At 40.5% G+C, this 20,207-nt stretch overlaps 1 protein-coding gene across 1 annotated transcript in view; it reads left to right on the top strand.

The window, feature by feature from the left end:
* ENTREP2 (endosomal transmembrane epsin interactor 2) overlaps window positions 1-20,207 on the top strand; it is an 899,787-nt gene that overhangs the window by 288,445 nt on the left and 591,135 nt on the right. The window contains exon 2 of the mRNA XM_088443400.1: window positions 12,934-12,990. Within this exon, the coding sequence (XP_088299526.1) occupies window positions 12,934-12,990 (57 nt within the window). The remainder of the gene's footprint in view (window positions 1-12,933; window positions 12,991-20,207) is intronic.

The raw sequence follows: 20,207 nt of genomic DNA on the forward strand, positions 1-20,207 counted from the left end.
GTAGCAGCCAACAACTCAGGAAGTAGAGGAAGTAGGAGGGGAAAAGGAAAATGGTGGTTTTTGGAGAATGGAATCCGAACAGGATTAAATAAATTCCTAAGTCGTCTAGGAAGGTCTACAGCATATACATATACTGTAGCAGAAATATAGTAATGTTAAGGCAATGGAAAAACATTAACAGTGCACCCCTGAGTTTTGGTATGCAACATACACACTGAGTTTTTTTCTTGCAGATTGCAAAAAGAAAAATAAATACTCTTTTGTGGTGGCATGCTTATGAGAAGTATTGCATGTTATAATGTATTGTAAAGGTTATTGAAAGATAAAAATATGTTATTATTAATTATCTTAAAATAAGGGTGGGAGATATTCCCTTGTGAGTGGACAAAGAGAGATGTCCCTCACCAAATTAAGAAAAAACAGAAATCTAACAGTAATGATAAAATAATGACATTTTATATTTTACATACAGTGAGTAAACCAGATGGATATAAGCAAAAACTAGAGTCATTTATCAAATACTGTAAAATCCCCTGAAACAGTCTTTCTAATAAGCAGATGTCTCTACATGTAGGATAGAATACAAAGTAAGGGGCCGAGTGGTATCTCACAGTGGGACTGCTGTCATGCTATTTGTGCAAGTATTAGATGGGCCTGAATGTGAACAAGCCTCCATTTAGACTGGCGAAACACGTGCCATTCAACTAGTCTGACCCAGACTGTGGGGTCAGATGTCTCACACTACTTACAGACCGCGCAGCGCTTAGGATATCTCTGATCCTCTCAGGAATTTTTCCTTATCACTCAGACACTCTCTCATCTGAACCACAGCAATTTCCCTGCAATGCTAACAGCAACAGAGCTTACTGTGGATTTCTAACAGAAAGCAGAAGTGTCTCTAACCTCTTTTTCTATCGCAGTGTTCCCACAGTGAACAGTCATCAGCCATCCAATGCTTGCGCAAATGGCTTGACAGCATGTACAAACCCCCCTGTGTGTACAATCTCAGACTTACAAGTTCACTTGTCTCCAGAGCTGACACTCACTTACTTTGTGGACTCTCTCTATCCACTTGACTTCACTGAATTCTGAAATAGAGCCAGCGGTGCTTTATTTATGCAGCAAAGTCGCTGCTTCCCGGAGGGTTGCAGGTGAAAACCTAAAGCATACATGCCTACTCTCCCGGGAGTTGCGGGAGGCTCCCGATTTTTCAGGTAACTCCCCGCACCCCCGAAAGAGTAGGCATATCTCCCACATCCCGCCCACTTCCTTTCGAAGTGGGCAGGATGGGGAGATTTTAGGACAAATTTGCGGTCTGTATGCAGGGGGTGCAGCTAAATGACACAAATCGTGACATTTAGCCACACCCCCTCCTCGCAGACCATCAAGCTTTCCAGAAAAGGGGGTGTGTCCTAATGACAGCTGTAGCCTGGTCCCACCCCCCAAAGCCGAGATGACCGGGCTGCTCCCGGAAAAGGTTAATTAAATGTCGGCAAGTATGACCTAAAGCCTGGCGTGCTTTACACTGTGCCACTTTAAATTTCTACCTGCAACCCACTGGCATGCAGCGGCTTACAAAAGCTGCTGCTTCATATATAAAGCCCTTAGAGCAGCTTTTCTTGATTTCTGCTAATTCCATTTGCTGATCACAACAGGCTGATCATTGATTAACACAGAATGGATTTTTCTATGTGCTCACACATTGGGGCTGAGGTAGAGCTGAATGCAAGTCTGTGTGCGGAGCATAGCTTGTGTGTTTTCATTGGGCAGAAAAATGTATGCAAGTACGGGCAATGGAGAGCCGTAGGCCATTCAATGACATCTTCACATGAATGGAAGTAATTGGTCTGTAACTCATACAATGCAAGCTCAGAGAGGGTTGATGGAATTGTCGGCTATGCACAGTTGTATGGAAGTGTAAGCCTGTCTCCCCCATAGACTTCAATGGAGAGAAATCTCCATTGAAGTCTATGGTGGGATCTGCTACATTGTATCATTGATGTAACCATAAGGTCACTTGAGGTTACATCAATGATACAATGTAGCGGTTCCCACCATAGACTTCAATGGAGATTTCTCACCATTGAAGTCTATGGGGGAGACAGGTTGACCGCACACAGCCAATCTTCGAGCTGCTCCAATGGAGATGCCCGTTGATTGGCTGACTGCTCCTTCAATGAAGGGGCACACGTGTGCCCCGGTCATTCGCATGGAGTAAAGATATGAGGAAACACATACCTTTACTCAGTCCGGCTCGGATTCAGGAGCACCCGTTTTTTTTGTTTTTAACCCCATGGATGCCTACTTGGAGAAGAGGACGTGAACTACGCATAGGTGAGGTGAGTATGGATTTTTTTATAGGTACCCCTATGGATTACTTCAGATACAAGGTGAGTATGTGTGATAGTGAGTGTGAGTGTGCATGTATGTTATAATAAAATTTTACTTTCACAGTGTCGTGCTTTTTTGTGTATTGCTTTGGTTGTGGAACTACAAATACCAGTGGGCCTGTAATGCCCCACATGCTGGTATTTGTGGTTCTCCAAATACCAGCATGCGGGGGAGGCTTGCTGGTGCGTGTAGTTCCACAACTAAAGACAATATTTAACCATTTATTTTACACTACACTAATACTATCAACCTGGCACCCACCGCCCTAGGGTGCCGCGGATAGCCTCGGGTTATCAGCCTAGGCCAGGGGAACCCTTTATTGGAGTGGTCACCAACTCCCCAGGTATCCCTGACTTGGGCTGACTAGCGGTCAGGGCTGATGCTGCGGCTGGGGGGCCCGGTGAAAGGGCACCCCTGGCTGTGTCTTCAGTCCCCTGCTAGAAAGGGTCTGGAGCTGGTTTTAAACATAGGGGTAACCTCACGCCAATTGTTTCTCCCTTAAACCAGGTCCGGTCCTGCTGCCTGGTGCTGGTTCTTAAATTACTGTGCAACCCTACATATTTTGTTCCCTAAAATTTTAAGAACCAGGACTGGCTGGCAAGTCCGGGGCTGGTTAGTCTTTTGGGGGGGGGACCTCACGTAAATTTTTTTATAACATTTAACCCTTTTTACAAGTCTTAACACACAATCAGCAAGCACATATCTCACTGATATGTGCAGACTACTAGCTCGGGAGAGATTTGCAGAGAGAAAACACTGCTATCTCAGGTGAGTAATCTCCTGCAAAACGAGATACTCGGGAGAGATATCTCGTTCTGCTTCAAAATCGGCAAACTCGTTTAGCCTCAAATCGCCTGTTGGTAAATTTGGAATAAAAAAAGTGATTAAATCACCCGAGTTTTGGTGAGTTCCAGCGAGATGAATCACTTTGCAAATCAGGACCATCTCGATCTTAGTAAATTTACCATTTAGTCTGTCTCTCCGCGCCCCTGCCAAAGCATCCTTTTCTCATACAGTCAGTGTGTTGTTCATTGATAGCATGCTACCAGTAGAGAGGATAGGAAGAACCTCCCCACCATGGCATATCATGCATGACTGGCAGATTGGAAGAAATTCCAGATCCCAGGTAAATACTTTAATACTTTGCATTAATGTTTAACCTATGCAATTTCACCCAAACCTGGATTTTCAGGTTTAAAAGAGCATTAAAGTACCAATAAAAGTTGTCTGGAATAATAAGTTCAGAAACTGTGGGTGGAGCTGCTGGGGATGGAGTTATAGACAAATAATTATATATATGTATTTATTAATTATACATATATAAAGTAGTTAGAAAAGAAGGCACTCAAAAAATAAAACTTATGTTATGGAAAATACATTTTGGCCCAGGACATTACTTCATAGTTAATGAGAGGTTCAGGAACTGAGTTCCCGCATGTTCCTGCTGAAAAATAGCACTGCCCACTACCAAAGCAGGCCAAACTTGGACCAAGCATGGTCACTGAATAATTTGGCCACATATGTGATAGGCTTTTAATACAACATGTGTACAGTATTTCCCAATGTTATCAGTAGCTCATTTATAAATATCCAGATGAAGTTTAGGATTAGTGGTACTTTAGTTGCTAAATTAGAATATTGGCTCTGACTTCAATATGAATGAAAAACAGAAGTCTCTGTCACATGAGCATGTCTGTAGCCCGAAGTAACCATAAAACAAATGGTTAATTTCTCCAGAGCTTTGCTCTCTATACCAAAGATGAGGACTTCAGAGCAACCTGTAAACACTGTCAACATTCTCACAATGCACAGTAAAATGTACCATAGTCAAAGCAAATAAAATTGATATTCCTTCTGCGTTACGAAAACAAGTGATTGATGTTACTGATACCAGCCATCTGTGGATTATAAAAGTCCAAGAAAACACTAAACAGAAAATATGAAAATGTATTGCATGATTTTTTTCCATACAGTATAATGTGAGACCCCTAGAAATGATTGACATGTGTGAGACATGCTGTCAGCCTTCGATGGATGTGCTGCATGTTTCATTTATATACACATTTTATTCTTTTTTTAGATAACATTTCTTTATGATTGTTTTCTAGATTCATTATATTATTTACACATTTTGGAAAAACAAATATGTCTCCTCACTATACGAGTGGGCTCTAAGATTTCTGCCCATTATAACAAAACCCCCCCAAAAGAAAATCACTTAAATAATTTTTTAATTTCTATAAATTTATAGAAGAATTAAAAAATACAACTGATGCAGTCAGATGTATGATATGGATATAACAACAGGAGGAAGAATAATCTTGGAAAAAGAAGGAGGGGCTGATGCTGTCCTAGTAGCTATTCGAATATGACTGGCTCTATATCTGTGATGGAAGCTATAGGCGGCAATGGTAAAGATAAATTGTATGGTTTTGTGTGCTTACGCGCTGGAAGGGTAGCACTCTTGAGGTCACCAACCTCTATAGTAAATTGTATCTGTATGAGAGGGAAACTCAGCGCTCACACCTTATGACTATATACAAAGTTTTAGAACTATATGTGTAATATTTGACCAATTATGGAGCACAACAATTGCTAAATACTATATGCAATTTATTTAGTAATTACAAACATATACAGGATCATCTGAAACCTTGCCCAATTCCTCCCCCCATTTCCTTTTTCTTTCCCTTATTCCACCATCACCATACACTTTTGTCTTTGTCTGTTCACTATTACCACAAACACACACCCTCTCTCTGTAGCCCATCTCTGTACCAGTCTGTTTTTGTCGGGGGTCTTTTTGTACAGTAACTAGCCAGCTACTTAGTTTGACAATTGGAACTAATTGAATACACCCAGTGAAACATTCATATATCAAGTTGAGATATGTTCAGATTTTATTTACTAAATAAATTGCATATTGTTTTTACCAAATGTTGTCCTCCATCATTGGTCAAATATTACACATATAATTCTAAAACTTTGTATATAGTCATAAGGTTGAGCGCTGGATTGCCCGAGTGTCATACAGTAATGGTGGAGAAGAGCATGCTTAAACAAAATTGTATGAGACATCCCAAGTTTGAAAATATATAGCATGCATTGGGGACCTTTAGATCCCCATAAGCTCTCCTTATTACATCCTATACAGTGGCAAATGCAGGATTTCTAGAGGGGGGTTTCCAAATGCTTGATTTTAGAGTGAGTGTGGTCAGTCCATGAAGAGGGTAGAATTAGCACGTAACCAGCTATACAAAGTATATTGTGTGACATAATTCCAGCATATAGAGGACCAGCAATCACAGTAAGCCATTATATGCGGCAGTAGGGCCATCCTGCCTGAGCTGACTGTTTTTATTTTAGATGTGGGCACAGGTGGTGCTAATTATTTCATTTATGATACTGTGAAGAAAATGCAACACTAGTAAAATTCTATTACATTACTATTTCTATTGTGGTCATGGTGTGGGCTGGGGAGGGGGGTTTCCAGGCAGACAGAAACCCCCCCTGCGTTTGCCTATGATATACAGTTAGAGATTACACAGTACTTTTTAATACAATATTTCACATTGGTCTATGGTTAGGGAAAAAATATTCTATTTTAAATACAATTGAATAGAAGACTGCCCAAAAACCTAATTACTTGAATATATTCTTTGAGGATCCAACATTAATTAAAAACAACACATAAAAAGCCACCATAAACATGACTGATCTACACAGTTTGAATGAGCACAGCAACATTACTACATCCAGAAGCAACTGGGACTTCCCATCACTGCCCAGCCAATCACATACATTTTCCCATTGAGACACCAGGCCTTATTAGCCGGGAGCATAATAGGTAAACACTGTGCTAGCAGCCTGCCTGTTATAGTCAAAATACTGTAGCATGAAGTTTTTAGGAGAGGACTGACATGGTACTTTTTTTTTATTATTTTTAAATGTCATTTTGCAAAGAAGAATTGGCCATACATGGCAAGGAACTGACCTGGACATGTTGCTTTTCCTCCTTTATATTTAATTATAATAAACTTTCTCTGCAAAATCATATCTAATTTTTGTACTGCTCCACAGATTGAAGTGCAACAGTACACCTACTTCCTACTTCAAAATGAATTACTTCACTCAGAGATGTACGCTAGTCCGATTTTTATGCAGTTGAGCAATTAGCGGCAATCTGCACATGCGTAAGGTATAATACTAAAGTGGCTTTCAGTGACTATTTACTCAGTGTGATTGACAGTCAGGGAGTGCTTGGGGAAGATAACAAGGAGTGGCGGCAAAAAATGCTGGCATGCCGCGAGTGTCACAGCCTGCGTCTTCAGTCCCGTATGCAGTTAAGTGGCTCCAGGTCTCAGTACACACGGTTATTCTGCGTGCCCACAGGACTACTCAGAAGTCCGATTATCGTAAGATATGTAACCGATGCTGTGTCTTTGTATGCAGATGCTTGGATTTACAAAGCCGCAGTTGGGAATCTCAATACATTCCTCGGCGTCTGTAACATTTGCATATTTGCACACAGCAGCTATGTACGGGATCACAGCTGCGATGGTATTAGCATACAACTCTTAAACTCCATAATACCTCCAGATCCTCCTATCTGACAGTACAAACCTTTGTACACCTGAAGATGGCCTGAAAATCTATGTACTTCCCCATCAAATCCTTTGCACAAGAGCAGACGCAGAACATCATAAAACAAAATATACACTGCATTGTTGAATTTCATTTTTTTACAATTTTTCACAGAGCATTAGGGGTATTTTTACTAAAGTGAGAGTTTTTAGAAGTGGAGATGTTGTCCATAGCAACCAATCAGATTCTAGCTATTATCTTCTAAAAGGTGCTAGATAAATGTTAAGTAGAATCTGATTGGTTGCTTTGGGCAACATCTCCACTTCAGAAAACTCTCACTTTAGTAAATATACCCCTTAGAATCTATATGGCTGGTTGTTGTGAATGTAATATTTAATTATCTAATTCAGGCAATAATAGAAGAGAATGAAATGGATAAATTAATTATTTTTTAAAATTCTTTTTTTAGGCCTTAAAGTAAACTCAGGCATGCCAGCATTTGAGAGCCACTCACTTTGAATGAGTGACATAAAAAAAAAAATGAAATGCCACATATTTTCAGCAACGCTATTTCAACAGAAATAATTATCTGGCAGCTGGCTTCACTAAACAAAGTAGCATTTTCTTGCATGTGCTTTATAATGTTTTGTGTTGGAAAGAAGACATTTATTTGTCAGAGACACAAATAAACCTACTTACAAAAGATTTCTCAAACCTTTTGTTTAGCTTTTCTGTTTAACTTATATAAATGGGAAAACCAAGGATTTCAGAAATAGTAATTCCTTAATGTAAATGGCACAACTAATTCCCTGTGGCATTATGAATGCAATTTAAAAAGGTAAACAATGAGCAAATGAAATGGTCGATAAAGTAAACTAGCATTCATGTATTATTTTATTCATTACCTAACAGTATCTCCACTTAACATAAGTTTGAACTTTTTTGCTGCATTAAGACCACTTAAGGCTTAATTGACAGATGTTCTGATTTGATCTTGAAATGCTCTCTCCCAAGCTGTGAGTAAAGGATGCCAAATTAATGCTATATACAGTACATTTTAAACATATTAACAATTATAAAGCTTACCTAATTATGTTAAAATGTACTAAACAGGTGGTATAATTAGTAGTTTATCAGTGACGTACAGTGAGGTCAGTGGCTGGGGAGGTACACATGGAGATGGGTCTGAGTTGTGGAAGCCTGTCTCACCCCCTACTCACTGTAACTTTCCCCTCACTACATTAAGCTTCATTATCCATTGATTCTCCTACCTGCATCATCACTGTGTCTTCTCTTGCTTCTGCTGACTGATCTCTGATCTCTAGACGCTGTGGGGCACTTCCTGGTCATATGACACATGCAGGGTGTCCATCAGTGCCCAAGGCATGCCCCCCATACTCAGAGGCATGCCTCTATTACTGCCCATGGTGTTGCCCCACCCCCAGCTATGCAAACAGTGTCTGACTATACAGAAGCGAGGCTGGTTCTGCCGCTTCTCAGGTCTCCCTGCAGTCCCAGGGAGCTCCACAAAGCTGGTGAGTGTTAACTATACAAATGATTACAATAAACAAAGAAGATGTTTATAAGTTATAAATATCTTCTTTGTATTTTTCTAATAATTTTTATATCAAACCTCAGGCGTATGAAAGGGGAGGCTCTGCCTTCCCTGCCTACCCTGACTGCACGTCTCTGTAGCTTATAGCCTAAAAATGCCAATTACTGATATCAATTAATTTTTGTGTTGTTTTTAAATCATTTTAAGCTTATTCAGACTTGATAATGGATTAATATGGCAGGGTGGTGTTGATTGGTGGATGAGAAAACATTTGATAATGAGGAATATGATGACGAGAATGATTCAGCCTGATGTGTCAGTTCTGTGCAGATCTGCACAAATTACATTTCTTTCTGCATGGAGGGAGGCTAATATGGACTGCTGGGGGGTTTCCAATATCGGCAAAACAACATCTGCCATCAAAGACTTCATGCAGAAGAACCCCAGCACTTCATAATAAGTTCTTTTGAAATGTGTTGGCCTGTGATATGCCTGGGCTTGCTTGGCCTGGCAGAAGTTTCAACTCATTAATTAGTAAGGGTTTGTACAATAGTACAAGATTCTCTGGCTGTTAATTTAGGTATATGGAATACTGCTCCCCTCTTTATTGGCTGTGACATTGGTCTAACTACTTGAGTAGCAGAAGAAGCAGCTGCTACTGAACATAGAAGCTGAGAGGATCATGATGCCAGCCTCAGATCCCAGCGGAGCTGCCACCCCTGCTCCTCTCTAATGATGCACTATCCCCTCTGTGCACTCAGAGCAGATAGCGCTGTGTCCATATTCTGCAGGGATCTTGATCGCACGATGACAAGGCATTTGATGTACCAGAATGCTCTGCACATTATCTGATGTACCAAGGTTACCTTCCTTACTACTTTGGTGGCCCCATTAAGATTGTTGCTACAGGGCTAACACATTTCTTGTTACACCCTTGAACTGTAACACACATCATTACTTTTACAGTTAACATGTTGAGCTTGTTTAACCTTGCCAGGGCTTGTTGGCAGACGAGTAGTCATATTAACAGGCCTACAAAATAAAGAAATACAATGCCCTCATAGTTGCCATGTATCACAAGTCTTTATCGGGATTATCACAAAACTGAACCTATAATTATAGGCTTTTATCTCATACACATTTTATCTCATACAGTATTCTCACAGTGCTCATAAGCCTGGATGACAGGGGTCACATTTTCCTAGCCTACTGTCATTTTGACTGTGCCAGGAATTTGTCATACAGTACCCACTAGATTGTTCCTGGCATTTTAAGTGATGAATGGCTGATGCTGTGAATCAATCAGCTGGGAGAGTGAATGTGAGTTATTGTTATTTGCAAATTAACTGAGATCTGGGCTCTACATTGTACAGTCACCAAATAACTGATGTCTATAATTGGAAAGCTAACAGAGATTCAGGAGTCTGAATTCATAGTGGTATCCAGAATAAGGTTTGAATTATACAGTGGTCACTAGTCAGGGTGAGACTGTCCCTAAAGGTGTACAGGGGAAATCTCTTGTGGGCCCCACTGCCTGGGGGCCCAGACCCTCCTCTATGGACCAGTAATATGGTGGAGCAGGATCATGGATGAACTTGGGTGCTTGGTTTGTTTCTATGGAAGCTACACCAATATTAGCCCTCCTGCCAATCACAGTGGATGGTGAAGACAAACCTCTTTCTCCTCCCTTATAAAATGGCCCTGTTCTTTGCATGTTCTCTCTAATGGTTAACCAAGTCCTTTTGTGGTGGCTGGCCACACCCCCTCTGGTGGATGGCCACACCCACTAAGCTTGGGCCCCTACTACTGCACTACCCGGTGGGCCCTTAATGCCCCATACTGACACTGTCACTAGTTTTCCCTATGTTGTCACTAGAATGTCCACTGTATAGTATTATATTGGTCAAAACTTTCCCTCTGTGATCAAAAAAATGGATGTAGCTCCCATATGTATGTCAAAGGGAAGAAGTGGATAAGATGAATAGGATACACTAGTCAGATATAGAAAAGTTATATATTATTTGGCTCCTTAAGTACAGCCACTTTATAAACAACGTTATGATGACTGTGCTGATGTTCTCTTCTCCAACATGATATGCAGCATATACAGGAGAAACAATCCTCAAATTAATCATACTAAAGGCCTGATTCTGAGTCAGACACAAAGTCACTGTATTTCTGTGAAGCAGCAGATGTAGACAAATGAACTACCTTAAGCTAATACAAGATTCTGTATAGCTAATGTGAGACTCTTCAAGTGGGAACCTGTGCCGCCCACTGATTTAATGCCAACCACTGAAACTGTCATCATTAGTATCACCACTTGCACCAGTCCCATGCTAGTAGCAAGGGATCTGTCAGACACAGGCTTCCCTCCCCCCTACACTTGACTCAGAATGGCTACATGCCCATGCTACTCCCACAAGGCTGATCTCTTGTGTGTTGCCGGCCAGTTGCCACCCAGTTCATCCCATTTCAGTGAACCGGTAGGGATCTATCCGACTCCAAATGGATTGTAGGTATGCGTAAGTGTGTATATTTTCTTCTATGCATGTGCTGGATGGGAAGATTAGCTTTTTGCATCTGTGAAGAGAGATCTGTCTGACTCAGGATCATGCCCTAAATCTCTCCATATATGTAGCTTTGCTTTTGTTTTCTAATAATTGGTTTTTCATTTACAATGGGCAACTGCTTTTCTGTATTTTGTGTGTATGACTATGACTAACCTGGATGGTAACAAGGATTTACATGAACTTTGATAATGATGAAGATATTATTTCAATGTCAGTGAAGATTTTTATTGTAATGTTACAATGGTACTAATGGTATTAATTATATGGTACTAATGGTACCAATTGTATGGTACTAAATGAGCTAATTGTATGATATAAATTGTCAAATGTTCCTAGAGTTCTGTGGTTATTTTCATAGCCCCATCTGAAAACTGAGGCTGTATGGTACTGTGGAAAGTGTAGGTGTTGAGGTGAAAGTGAGATTCAGACTTCTAATTGGTCCTTCCACTTGCACATCCTCCGATATTAACACAGGGAAAAATAGCTGCATGGGGAAACCCCTAGAGAAAGCTGTAGGCAACAGTACTGTAATTAAGAGGACATCAATTATTACTACAAAAAATGTTAATGGATCCGAGAGCTGATATAATACTTTTTTGGGCCTATTCATTAAACCTAAAAATTCTCTGGAGATAATTAGCTTTAGAACTCTCATGGAGTTCTAGCTAATTATAGGTGGAATTCATCATTCCACCTCTCCATAAGTATCTATTCCGAAAAGCTGTCATTTTTGCGATGACAGCTTTTCGGGAAATAGATACTTTTCCCTGCCTACACTACCTTATCGAATCTGGAAACAGTGCTGCGCATGCGCTGTTACATCTGTAAAACCAGCGCATGCGCAGCACTGCCTACAGATGCGTTAAGTTTGTGTACCCCCCCGACCCCTCCCCCACCCCCTCCTCCCCCCCCGACTTACCTGTCCGCGCAGCAGCCTCCGGCTCCATCCTGCTGGTCTGTCATGTGGATTCCCAGCAGACCACATGACAGATTAGAAAAAAAAACAAAACTTTTTTTTTTGTCTAAACTTTCTTGTGCTCTGCTGGGGAGCACACATGTCCGACCAGCCTCCGGAGCCTGAGGACGGAGCAGAGCGCCGGAGGGACTCGTCGGGGGACCTGCACACGTGGATACAGGTAAGTTTCACCTGCTATTCACCACCTAACAGTGGCGAATAGTAACTGCATCAAATTCCGAAAATTTATAATTTTCGGAATTTGATGAATACCACAATTTCCACATCCCCATACTAATGTATGGGGAGTGTGGAAATTAATGCAGTGGAACTTAGCAAGTGGCTACATGAATACCAAAATAACGTTATTTAAGGAAAATGTCCTTAAAAACGTTATTTTAGTGTTGATGAATAGGCCCCATAGTGTGATCCCAGTTTCCAACTTTGCATGTTGTGAAAATTAACTTTCACACTGTAAAAATTTACTTACAAAATACTAATATATCCCTATGTCCATTTCTGTATTAAGGCAGCAGATTCCTGGCAGATTCATGGCAATAACAGGTATTCCAAGTATAGATATTGAAAATCTGCAGATGATCATGACTTGTAAATTAAGAAAGTAAAATAGTAATTTTTTTGACTGCAGCAGTAGTGTTTATTACAGCTACATATTATTTTTTTTATTAAAAACAAACCTCCTTGTTCATGGAGACGTATTTCAATGTATTGTCTATAATTTCATACACTTTGCAGTGAAATAATTTTTTTTGAAGAAAAATAATGTCCAAAGTACATGTTTTGTGTCTGTGGAGGTGCGTAGAAGAACTAGTACTTTGAATTTTTTTCACCGACATTTCTGCTTTTTTTTCCAGGTGCTCTTGTCAGGATTGATTGGTGTTGTCGCTTGGAAACGGCCCCTCTCACTTGTGGTAAGTAACAGCCTAATTATGTCAGATATAGCGTTTTCTATTTACAATTAGTATGTATTACCGCCGGACCTAAGCCCGGCGGATGAAATACCGATGCCGGAAGATGAAGATCCTGACTGAGGTAAGTATTTACCCTAACCCTCCCCTCTCCCCCCCCTAACCCTCCCTTAGGGGTGCCTAACCCTAACCTCCCCCCCTACTGCCTTGCCCTAACCTCCCCCCAGGGCTGCCTAAACCTAACTCCCCCTCCCCACACCCTAGATCTAACCCTCCTGGGGGGACCTAACCCTAACCTTCCCCCGGTGGTGCCTGACCCTAACCCTCCCCTTCCCCTAGCCTAACCCTCCCAGGGGTTTTTTAACCCTAAGTCCCCCCCAGGAGTCCCTAAACCTAACTCTCCCCCTCCCCCCATGGCTATGTGCTCCAGACGCCCGGCTTATCTACGTTCAGTATGCGTCTGTATTTAGGCGCCTATCATTAGTCCCATGCCAGACTTTCACTGTCGGGAAGCCGGCAGTCGGCATTTCACCTGCCGGCTTCCTGACTGCATCCCACTTGGACATTTGGACTAGCAAGCAAATTGCTGTCAAATGCAAAAACATTTATTACTTTTTCTCAAACCTCTCTTTTAATTGCTACCAACTGTGAAATTATCCTTATACCAGTATGTCAGTAACTCAGTATACATATCTTCCAGTATTTGGGAGGTTGGGAACAGGACTGCACAGAAAGAGGGGTGTGGCCTTGCAGTATGAGGGCATAGTCTCACATCACACCATCATTTTTTTTTATCAATCTGGGGACATGTGAGAGTAACTTCCCAACCTTCCACTCACTGCATCCTGTAGGTGGGACAGCGAGACAGTGACCAAAAGTGGCACTGTCCCACTAAATCAGAATGGTTGCAAGGTCTGGTATATACTGTGCTCAGAGTGGGCTGATCATATGATAATCTGGTATGTATTTTCCCCACTTCCTCTGAAGTTCACATGCTCTAAACTTTATGGTTGTAGAGCATTTGACCATATAGGTAACAGAAAGTGGCCATTTTCTTGTAGCACACCTAAAGTAATGACCTGTGTGCTGGAGAGCTGTGGCCATTTTCCTGAAGTACAGATATTTTTTTGTGCTAGATGAATATGCCGCTGAAACTAATTATTGTATTGTATATACAGCACAATCAGAAAGTTCACTTACCTAAAGGAAATTGTGTGCAATTCCTACTCTTGATCTCCCATTTATGAAAATGTCAAACATTTTCTTTTAGTATAGTTAGTATCTCACCCCTCTCCATCACACACACAATTATTTGGTTCTCTACCACAGCATCCTGTTCAATTAAGCAAGCAGCATTTCATTCTGAGATTTTAAGGAAGAAAGAAAATTTGAGTGACTACTAGAAAATAGTTAATTTTGTTATGTCAGTTCCCAGTGAGCAATGCTTACCCAGATAGAGTTTTCAGTCCAATGACCAATTTTTGGACTAAGAAACAGAACATAATGGAAATTTAATTAATTAAAGCAGAATTGCAAGTTAGGTAAATTTCCTTAATACAGACAATTGGGAAAGAATTGGGAAAGGCAGCAAAGAGTAAATAAATATTATTGGAAAAAACGGTCGATAATCTTTACTGCTTCCAAATATTTTAATATATTTTAATTCTACAATAGAAATAATTTGATAAATAGTGTGTGTACTGTATATCCATGTTTTTATATATGCTAATTCAAGAGTACAGCATAATTATAAACTATGTACTTTTATTTTAAAGATTTACCTTATAGGTTGTTTTATTTATATTCAACCTTATTTTACATGTTTGTTTGTTTTTTTGAAAAAAGTCCATCAACTGTATTGCAATTAATCTTTTGTCCACACTGACTACATATTGGGGCATATTCAATCGGTTTAAATTAGAAAAAAAATATAAAAAGCAAACTTTTTTGTTTTATTACAAATGAATAAAATTAAAAATGCAAAAAAAAGTTAAAAAAGGTGATTTTTGGGGTAATTTTAGATCAATTAAAAAAGATAATAAATCAATTATTTTTTATTTAAATAAATGCTTTAATTAAGCAAAATATAATGAAAAATATTAATTTGGGGTAATTTAAGGGGATTATTGATTTTAACAACCAATAGTGACATTGGACCAATTAGGATAATTGCAAACTTCTAATTGATTAATTAGACATGAGGAGGGGTGCCAAAGGTTTTAGGGGTCCCCGACATTTTTAACTTAAATTGGGATTGTTTTAATTTTTTAGACCCGTTCTGGGGCTTTGAGAAAATAGTAGCAGTAATTCCTATAGAAATTACTGCAAATGATTTTATACCTTGCAACTGAATACAAGAAAACCTTGTGGCTACAGAAAAAAAACCCAGCTGAGCAAGGTTTTTCAAAAATTTGGCTGCAATTGGATATGCCCCATTGACTACATAATAATCTAGACGTAGAAGTCTAGATAACTTCCGAGTTTATTAATGTACTCTTGATGTTTCCTTTGTTATTTTTCTTTTTGGAGAAGGTCCTATAACTTTACATGTGACTAAGAGAGCAGAAAATAGGCAGCAGTTGCTGACTTCCTTTTTGTCCTAATTCTATATTTTCCTCACTCTGTATTGAACTATTGTATCTCTTGTTCCTGGATTAATCATTTAACTGTTGAAGGACTACTTATAGCACATAGCTGTTGTGCTGCTTAATGCTTTATGCTTTATTGTTGTATTGTGACAGCAAGACTATACTAGTATACATTTGGTTTTCTTTACTTCAGAAAGTTATTTAAGTAGGGCAACACAAAGAATAAGAAACATATTATTTGGTATTATTAAGAAATTCTTCAATTAGCTTATTTTGCCCTTCCAATTATTTTGTGTCACTTGGATCACCTGAGAACGTCTATGACTCTGTTGCAAGATTAATTTAAGGCTTCTGCTCGCTGTTGTTCACCTAGAGTTATAACAAATCTTTTGGTCAACTCATGAGCACTTATGACAAAAATATGGTTTACACCATGGATAGATGATCTCTAAAATGATGAACATGATCATTTTAATTACTTAATATAAAATAAGTACTAATGATTTCACAAATATACTGTATAATTATTACTTTGGGAAACTTAAATGAACTAAAGATACAGTATATCAGAATAAGATGTATTCATTGCAGTAGCTTTATGTTATTTGTGTAGACAAGTCTTTCTGATCACAAATCCATCAACAGGGATAACCCTGAACACATTCCCACTATAGTACTTTGGCAGAGTCCTTCCCCTCAGATTGTTACCTGATCCCATCCACTGCTCTGCACCAACAAACTGAGAAATATGTAACTCCAGCAATGGATGACTTACTCTCATCCTAGACATAAGGTCAGGCAATATCCTTTGAATGTAACAGTTGCTTGGATGAACATGGGTTTGGTTCAAACAAATTGCACAATCAATACAAAACTTCATTTGAAAATGCGTTGACTCTCTCCAAGTCCCAGTCTAGTTACAAAAGGGTCATCGTTTCCTCAGTAGCTGTTCTGTTCCAAGTCAAGCTACACATATTAGATGTTTATGTATATATATATATCCATATATATATATATTTATGTATATATATATATATATATATAACAATGCAATATATATATATATATATATATATATATATATTTTACATATTCAGATAGATTGCGGACCACAGGAAAGTTACACAGACACCCATATTAATTTATTTTAATAAAGAGTTACCAAATTAATTAATGGATTAATTTGCAAATAAAGTCATTGTGTGTGAATTAATTAAAAGCTAGGCTTTGCAGAGGTGACCAGACCTGTACAGTACTTTAAAGTACAACAATTACAGAAGGCACTGTTCTGCTGGATTGTACAGACTAATTGCAGTGCTGAGAGTGTTTTCACTTTAAGCACAATTCATGAAATATGAGGGTTGAGTCACCTTTGTCATTAGCATAATTTACCATCATTCTTAGCACTGAATATACACTAATAAAGCAAATCTATGACGACCCACAAAGCTCTATGACGACTATCATTATAAGTAAACAGAATAAAAGACAACAGTGATAAAAGACAGTGAAGTTCATTGTCTTTCATGTAATACAGTAAAAATATTAATTTCACATTAAGTAAACCCACATTACATTATTTATTCCATAGGCTACATATTGCATGCCACCACCCCAATTATTGTATAAAAAAAATTATAAAATTAATAAAACCAATGAACATATTATACTGTCTAAGTATTCTATATGATCATTAAGTTTATTATGATGGTGGAAATACATATATACGAAAAAATGTGCTAACAATGCAAGGATCAGGCAACTCATAGTCTTAAGATGCCTACACACAAGACGACTTGCAAACGATGCAATGTTGTCAGTAATTTCCCTTGAACTCTCAGCTCCCCGATACTCCAGGACACAAAATGGTGCATAAACTGCACATTCTGACCAATGATCTATCGTGCACGATCTAAAGATTTGAATATCTTTAGATTGTGTGCAATATATAATGGGCTGTCAGAGATACACAGATGCATGCACGAATCAGTGAGATACATGCAAGCATTTGTGTAAAAAAAAATGAATAAAAAGTGTAAAAAATGTGAAAAATGACCTGACCGGTTCTCACCTTAGAAGTCAATGGTGGGAACCGCTTATTAGCTGAGAGGCGGTCGAACAGGGGCACAACCCATAGAGGGCGCACCCCCCCCAACATTCTGATTTCAGCGGGACAGTACTTTCCCGCTGTTCCACCCGTGGGCTGAGGTGGCCCGCGGGTGGTGAGATCGGGAGGTTGGGGACAGCTGCGGCGGTGCCGGATCATGGAGTCTGAATGGGTGCTGCGTGCATGCGTGCAGCATCCATTCAGTGACGGGAGAGGTCTGGGGGAAGCCCAGCTAGTTAGGCTCCCCCAAGCCTAACGTTATTTGGAGGCATGCCATGCGGGCATGCCTCCAAATAACGTCACATAGGGGCGTGACCAATGGTAATTAGGCCACGCCCCATTTTCAGTCCCATTTTCGGTCCATGTAGGGGCGCACTGTAGAGAGCCGCCACAGGGTGCTCCGACCCCTGGAGCCGGCCTTGTGCGGAAGGCTTGTCTCTCTCAGCAGTGGGCGCTCAGCACCAGGATTTCTATAGTGAAATCCTGCCGCTGAGTGGACATTCGGGCAGTACTTTCCTTAGAGGACAGTACTGTGTTCATGCTCAGGTCAATTAATTTTTTTGTTTTGCGAAGATTGTGGATGGCTACTTGGAAAGAAGAGGACGTGATCCACGTGAGGAAGAGGTGAGTATGGATTTTTCTTTTACAGGTATCAGTGGATTTCTACTTGGACATGTGGACGTGAATGGTTCAGGGATACTAGGTGAGTATGTGTAATAGTGAGTGTGAGTGTGCATTTATGTTTTAATAAACTTATACTGTCTTTTTTTTAAATATTAATTTTGCAGGTGAACTAAAGGTATCAGCAGGCCCATAATGCCCTGCATGCTGGTACTTGTGGTTCTCTAAGTACCATGCAGGAGAGGCTTGCTGGGACCTGTAGTTCTACTGCAAAAGACAATATTTTTACTTCTTTCATTTGCACTACACTATACACTATCAACCTGGTACCCACCGGCCAGGGGTGCCGGGGATAACCCCGGGCTATCAGCCTAGGCCTGGGGTGCCCTGGAGAGGGGGACCTTTAATGTGGGGGTCCCCACTTCCCTGGCCTGGGCTGACTAGCGGTCAGGGGTAATGCTTTGGCTGGTGGACCCAGTGAAAGGGTTCCCCTGGCTGTGGATTTACTCCCCCTCAAGAGAGTTTGGTGCTGGTTATGGATCTTTTTGTCCCCTGTATTTCCAAAACTAGGACCGGCTTAGCTGAGCCCAGTGCTGATTGTGCTAAATCGCCCCTATATCATTTGTCCCCTGTATTTTCACAACCAGGACCGGCTGTGGAAGGCCCGGGACTGGTTGTGCTTAGAGGGGGGGGGGGGGGCACACCATTTTTTTAATCTTTAAATTTTTTTATTCATTTTTTTTAAACAGCTGCATGGACGGATCTCACTGATCTGTCTATGCATCTGTGTCAAGTAATGACGTTGGCATAGTGCAAATCCGAATATCGTTTAGGCATAAACACTGAACGATATGCCACGGATCGTGTACGTGATTGTCAGATTTTACCTGCTGTAAGTAAGATCTGAAGATACGACAGTTGACCTACGGGTATGTGCATCGGCATAGTAAGTGGACACTCACGAGTTGCAAATATTATGCACGATGTGTCGTTCCAATGCGTTGGAATAGGGCAAATCGTGCATAATCCCAGTGAAGACCTAGGTCGGACAATATATCCATATTTCATTGGCGATTTAAAAACATTTAAGAAAATTAAAATCACTTTTCAAATGTTTCCTTTTATCAAAGTTGTAACTGGGTAGATAATGTTGACACTATCTCAAAGATTTTTGGTGAACCCTTTGGTAAATTTACTGACCAACCCTTAAATGCTTACTTGCTCTTTGGAAGATCAGTGAATACTAAATAGTAGAGAGCGGGTCCGGTTCCCTGACAACCAGACCCACCCAAATTTCGGGGATCTGGGGTGATCCAAGCGGCTCGGATCTCCCTGCCTGCCCCGGATCCCTGACCCAATACAAAACCACACGACCCCTCTGGCGCCCGCCATCCCCCGCTGCCTGACACTGCCGGTACCCCCACTGCCGACACCGCCGGTACCCCCACTGGCAGCATCCCCCACTGCCGACATCACCGCTGCCGACACTCCTGCACTGCTGCCCAACGTACTGAGGGTCCCCTCGTCTGTGTGTCACGATCCGTTACAAGGAATTTCTCCATCGAGAACAGGGAACCAGGGGGTCAGGATGGCTAGGAAACAGCTAGAGGAGTGACAGTAATAGTGTCCTCAATAAAGGTCAAACCCAGGTGTTGGCTAGACCTAACCAGAGGCATGGAGTCTAACCGACTCAGTGGTCTTCACCAGTGAACCCTCCTATTGGGATTTGGGTTTCCCCGCACCGAGTGAGCAGGTCGCAGCCCTCTGGTTAGGTACCTGGGAGTGATGAGGAGACTAGGGAATTACACTAATATGATGAGTGGAGATCCAGACTAGTTGTGAGTGACAAGGAATAATGGAAGGTTAGATACTGGATGCTTTGGGTAACTCAGAAGATCTGGACG

This window comes from Taudactylus pleione, unplaced genomic scaffold (genome assembly GCF_031769625.1).
Source record: "Taudactylus pleione unplaced genomic scaffold, aTauple2 ptg000019l, whole genome shotgun sequence".
In the NCBI taxonomy this organism is placed as follows: Eukaryota; Metazoa; Chordata; class Amphibia; order Anura; family Myobatrachidae; genus Taudactylus; species Taudactylus pleione.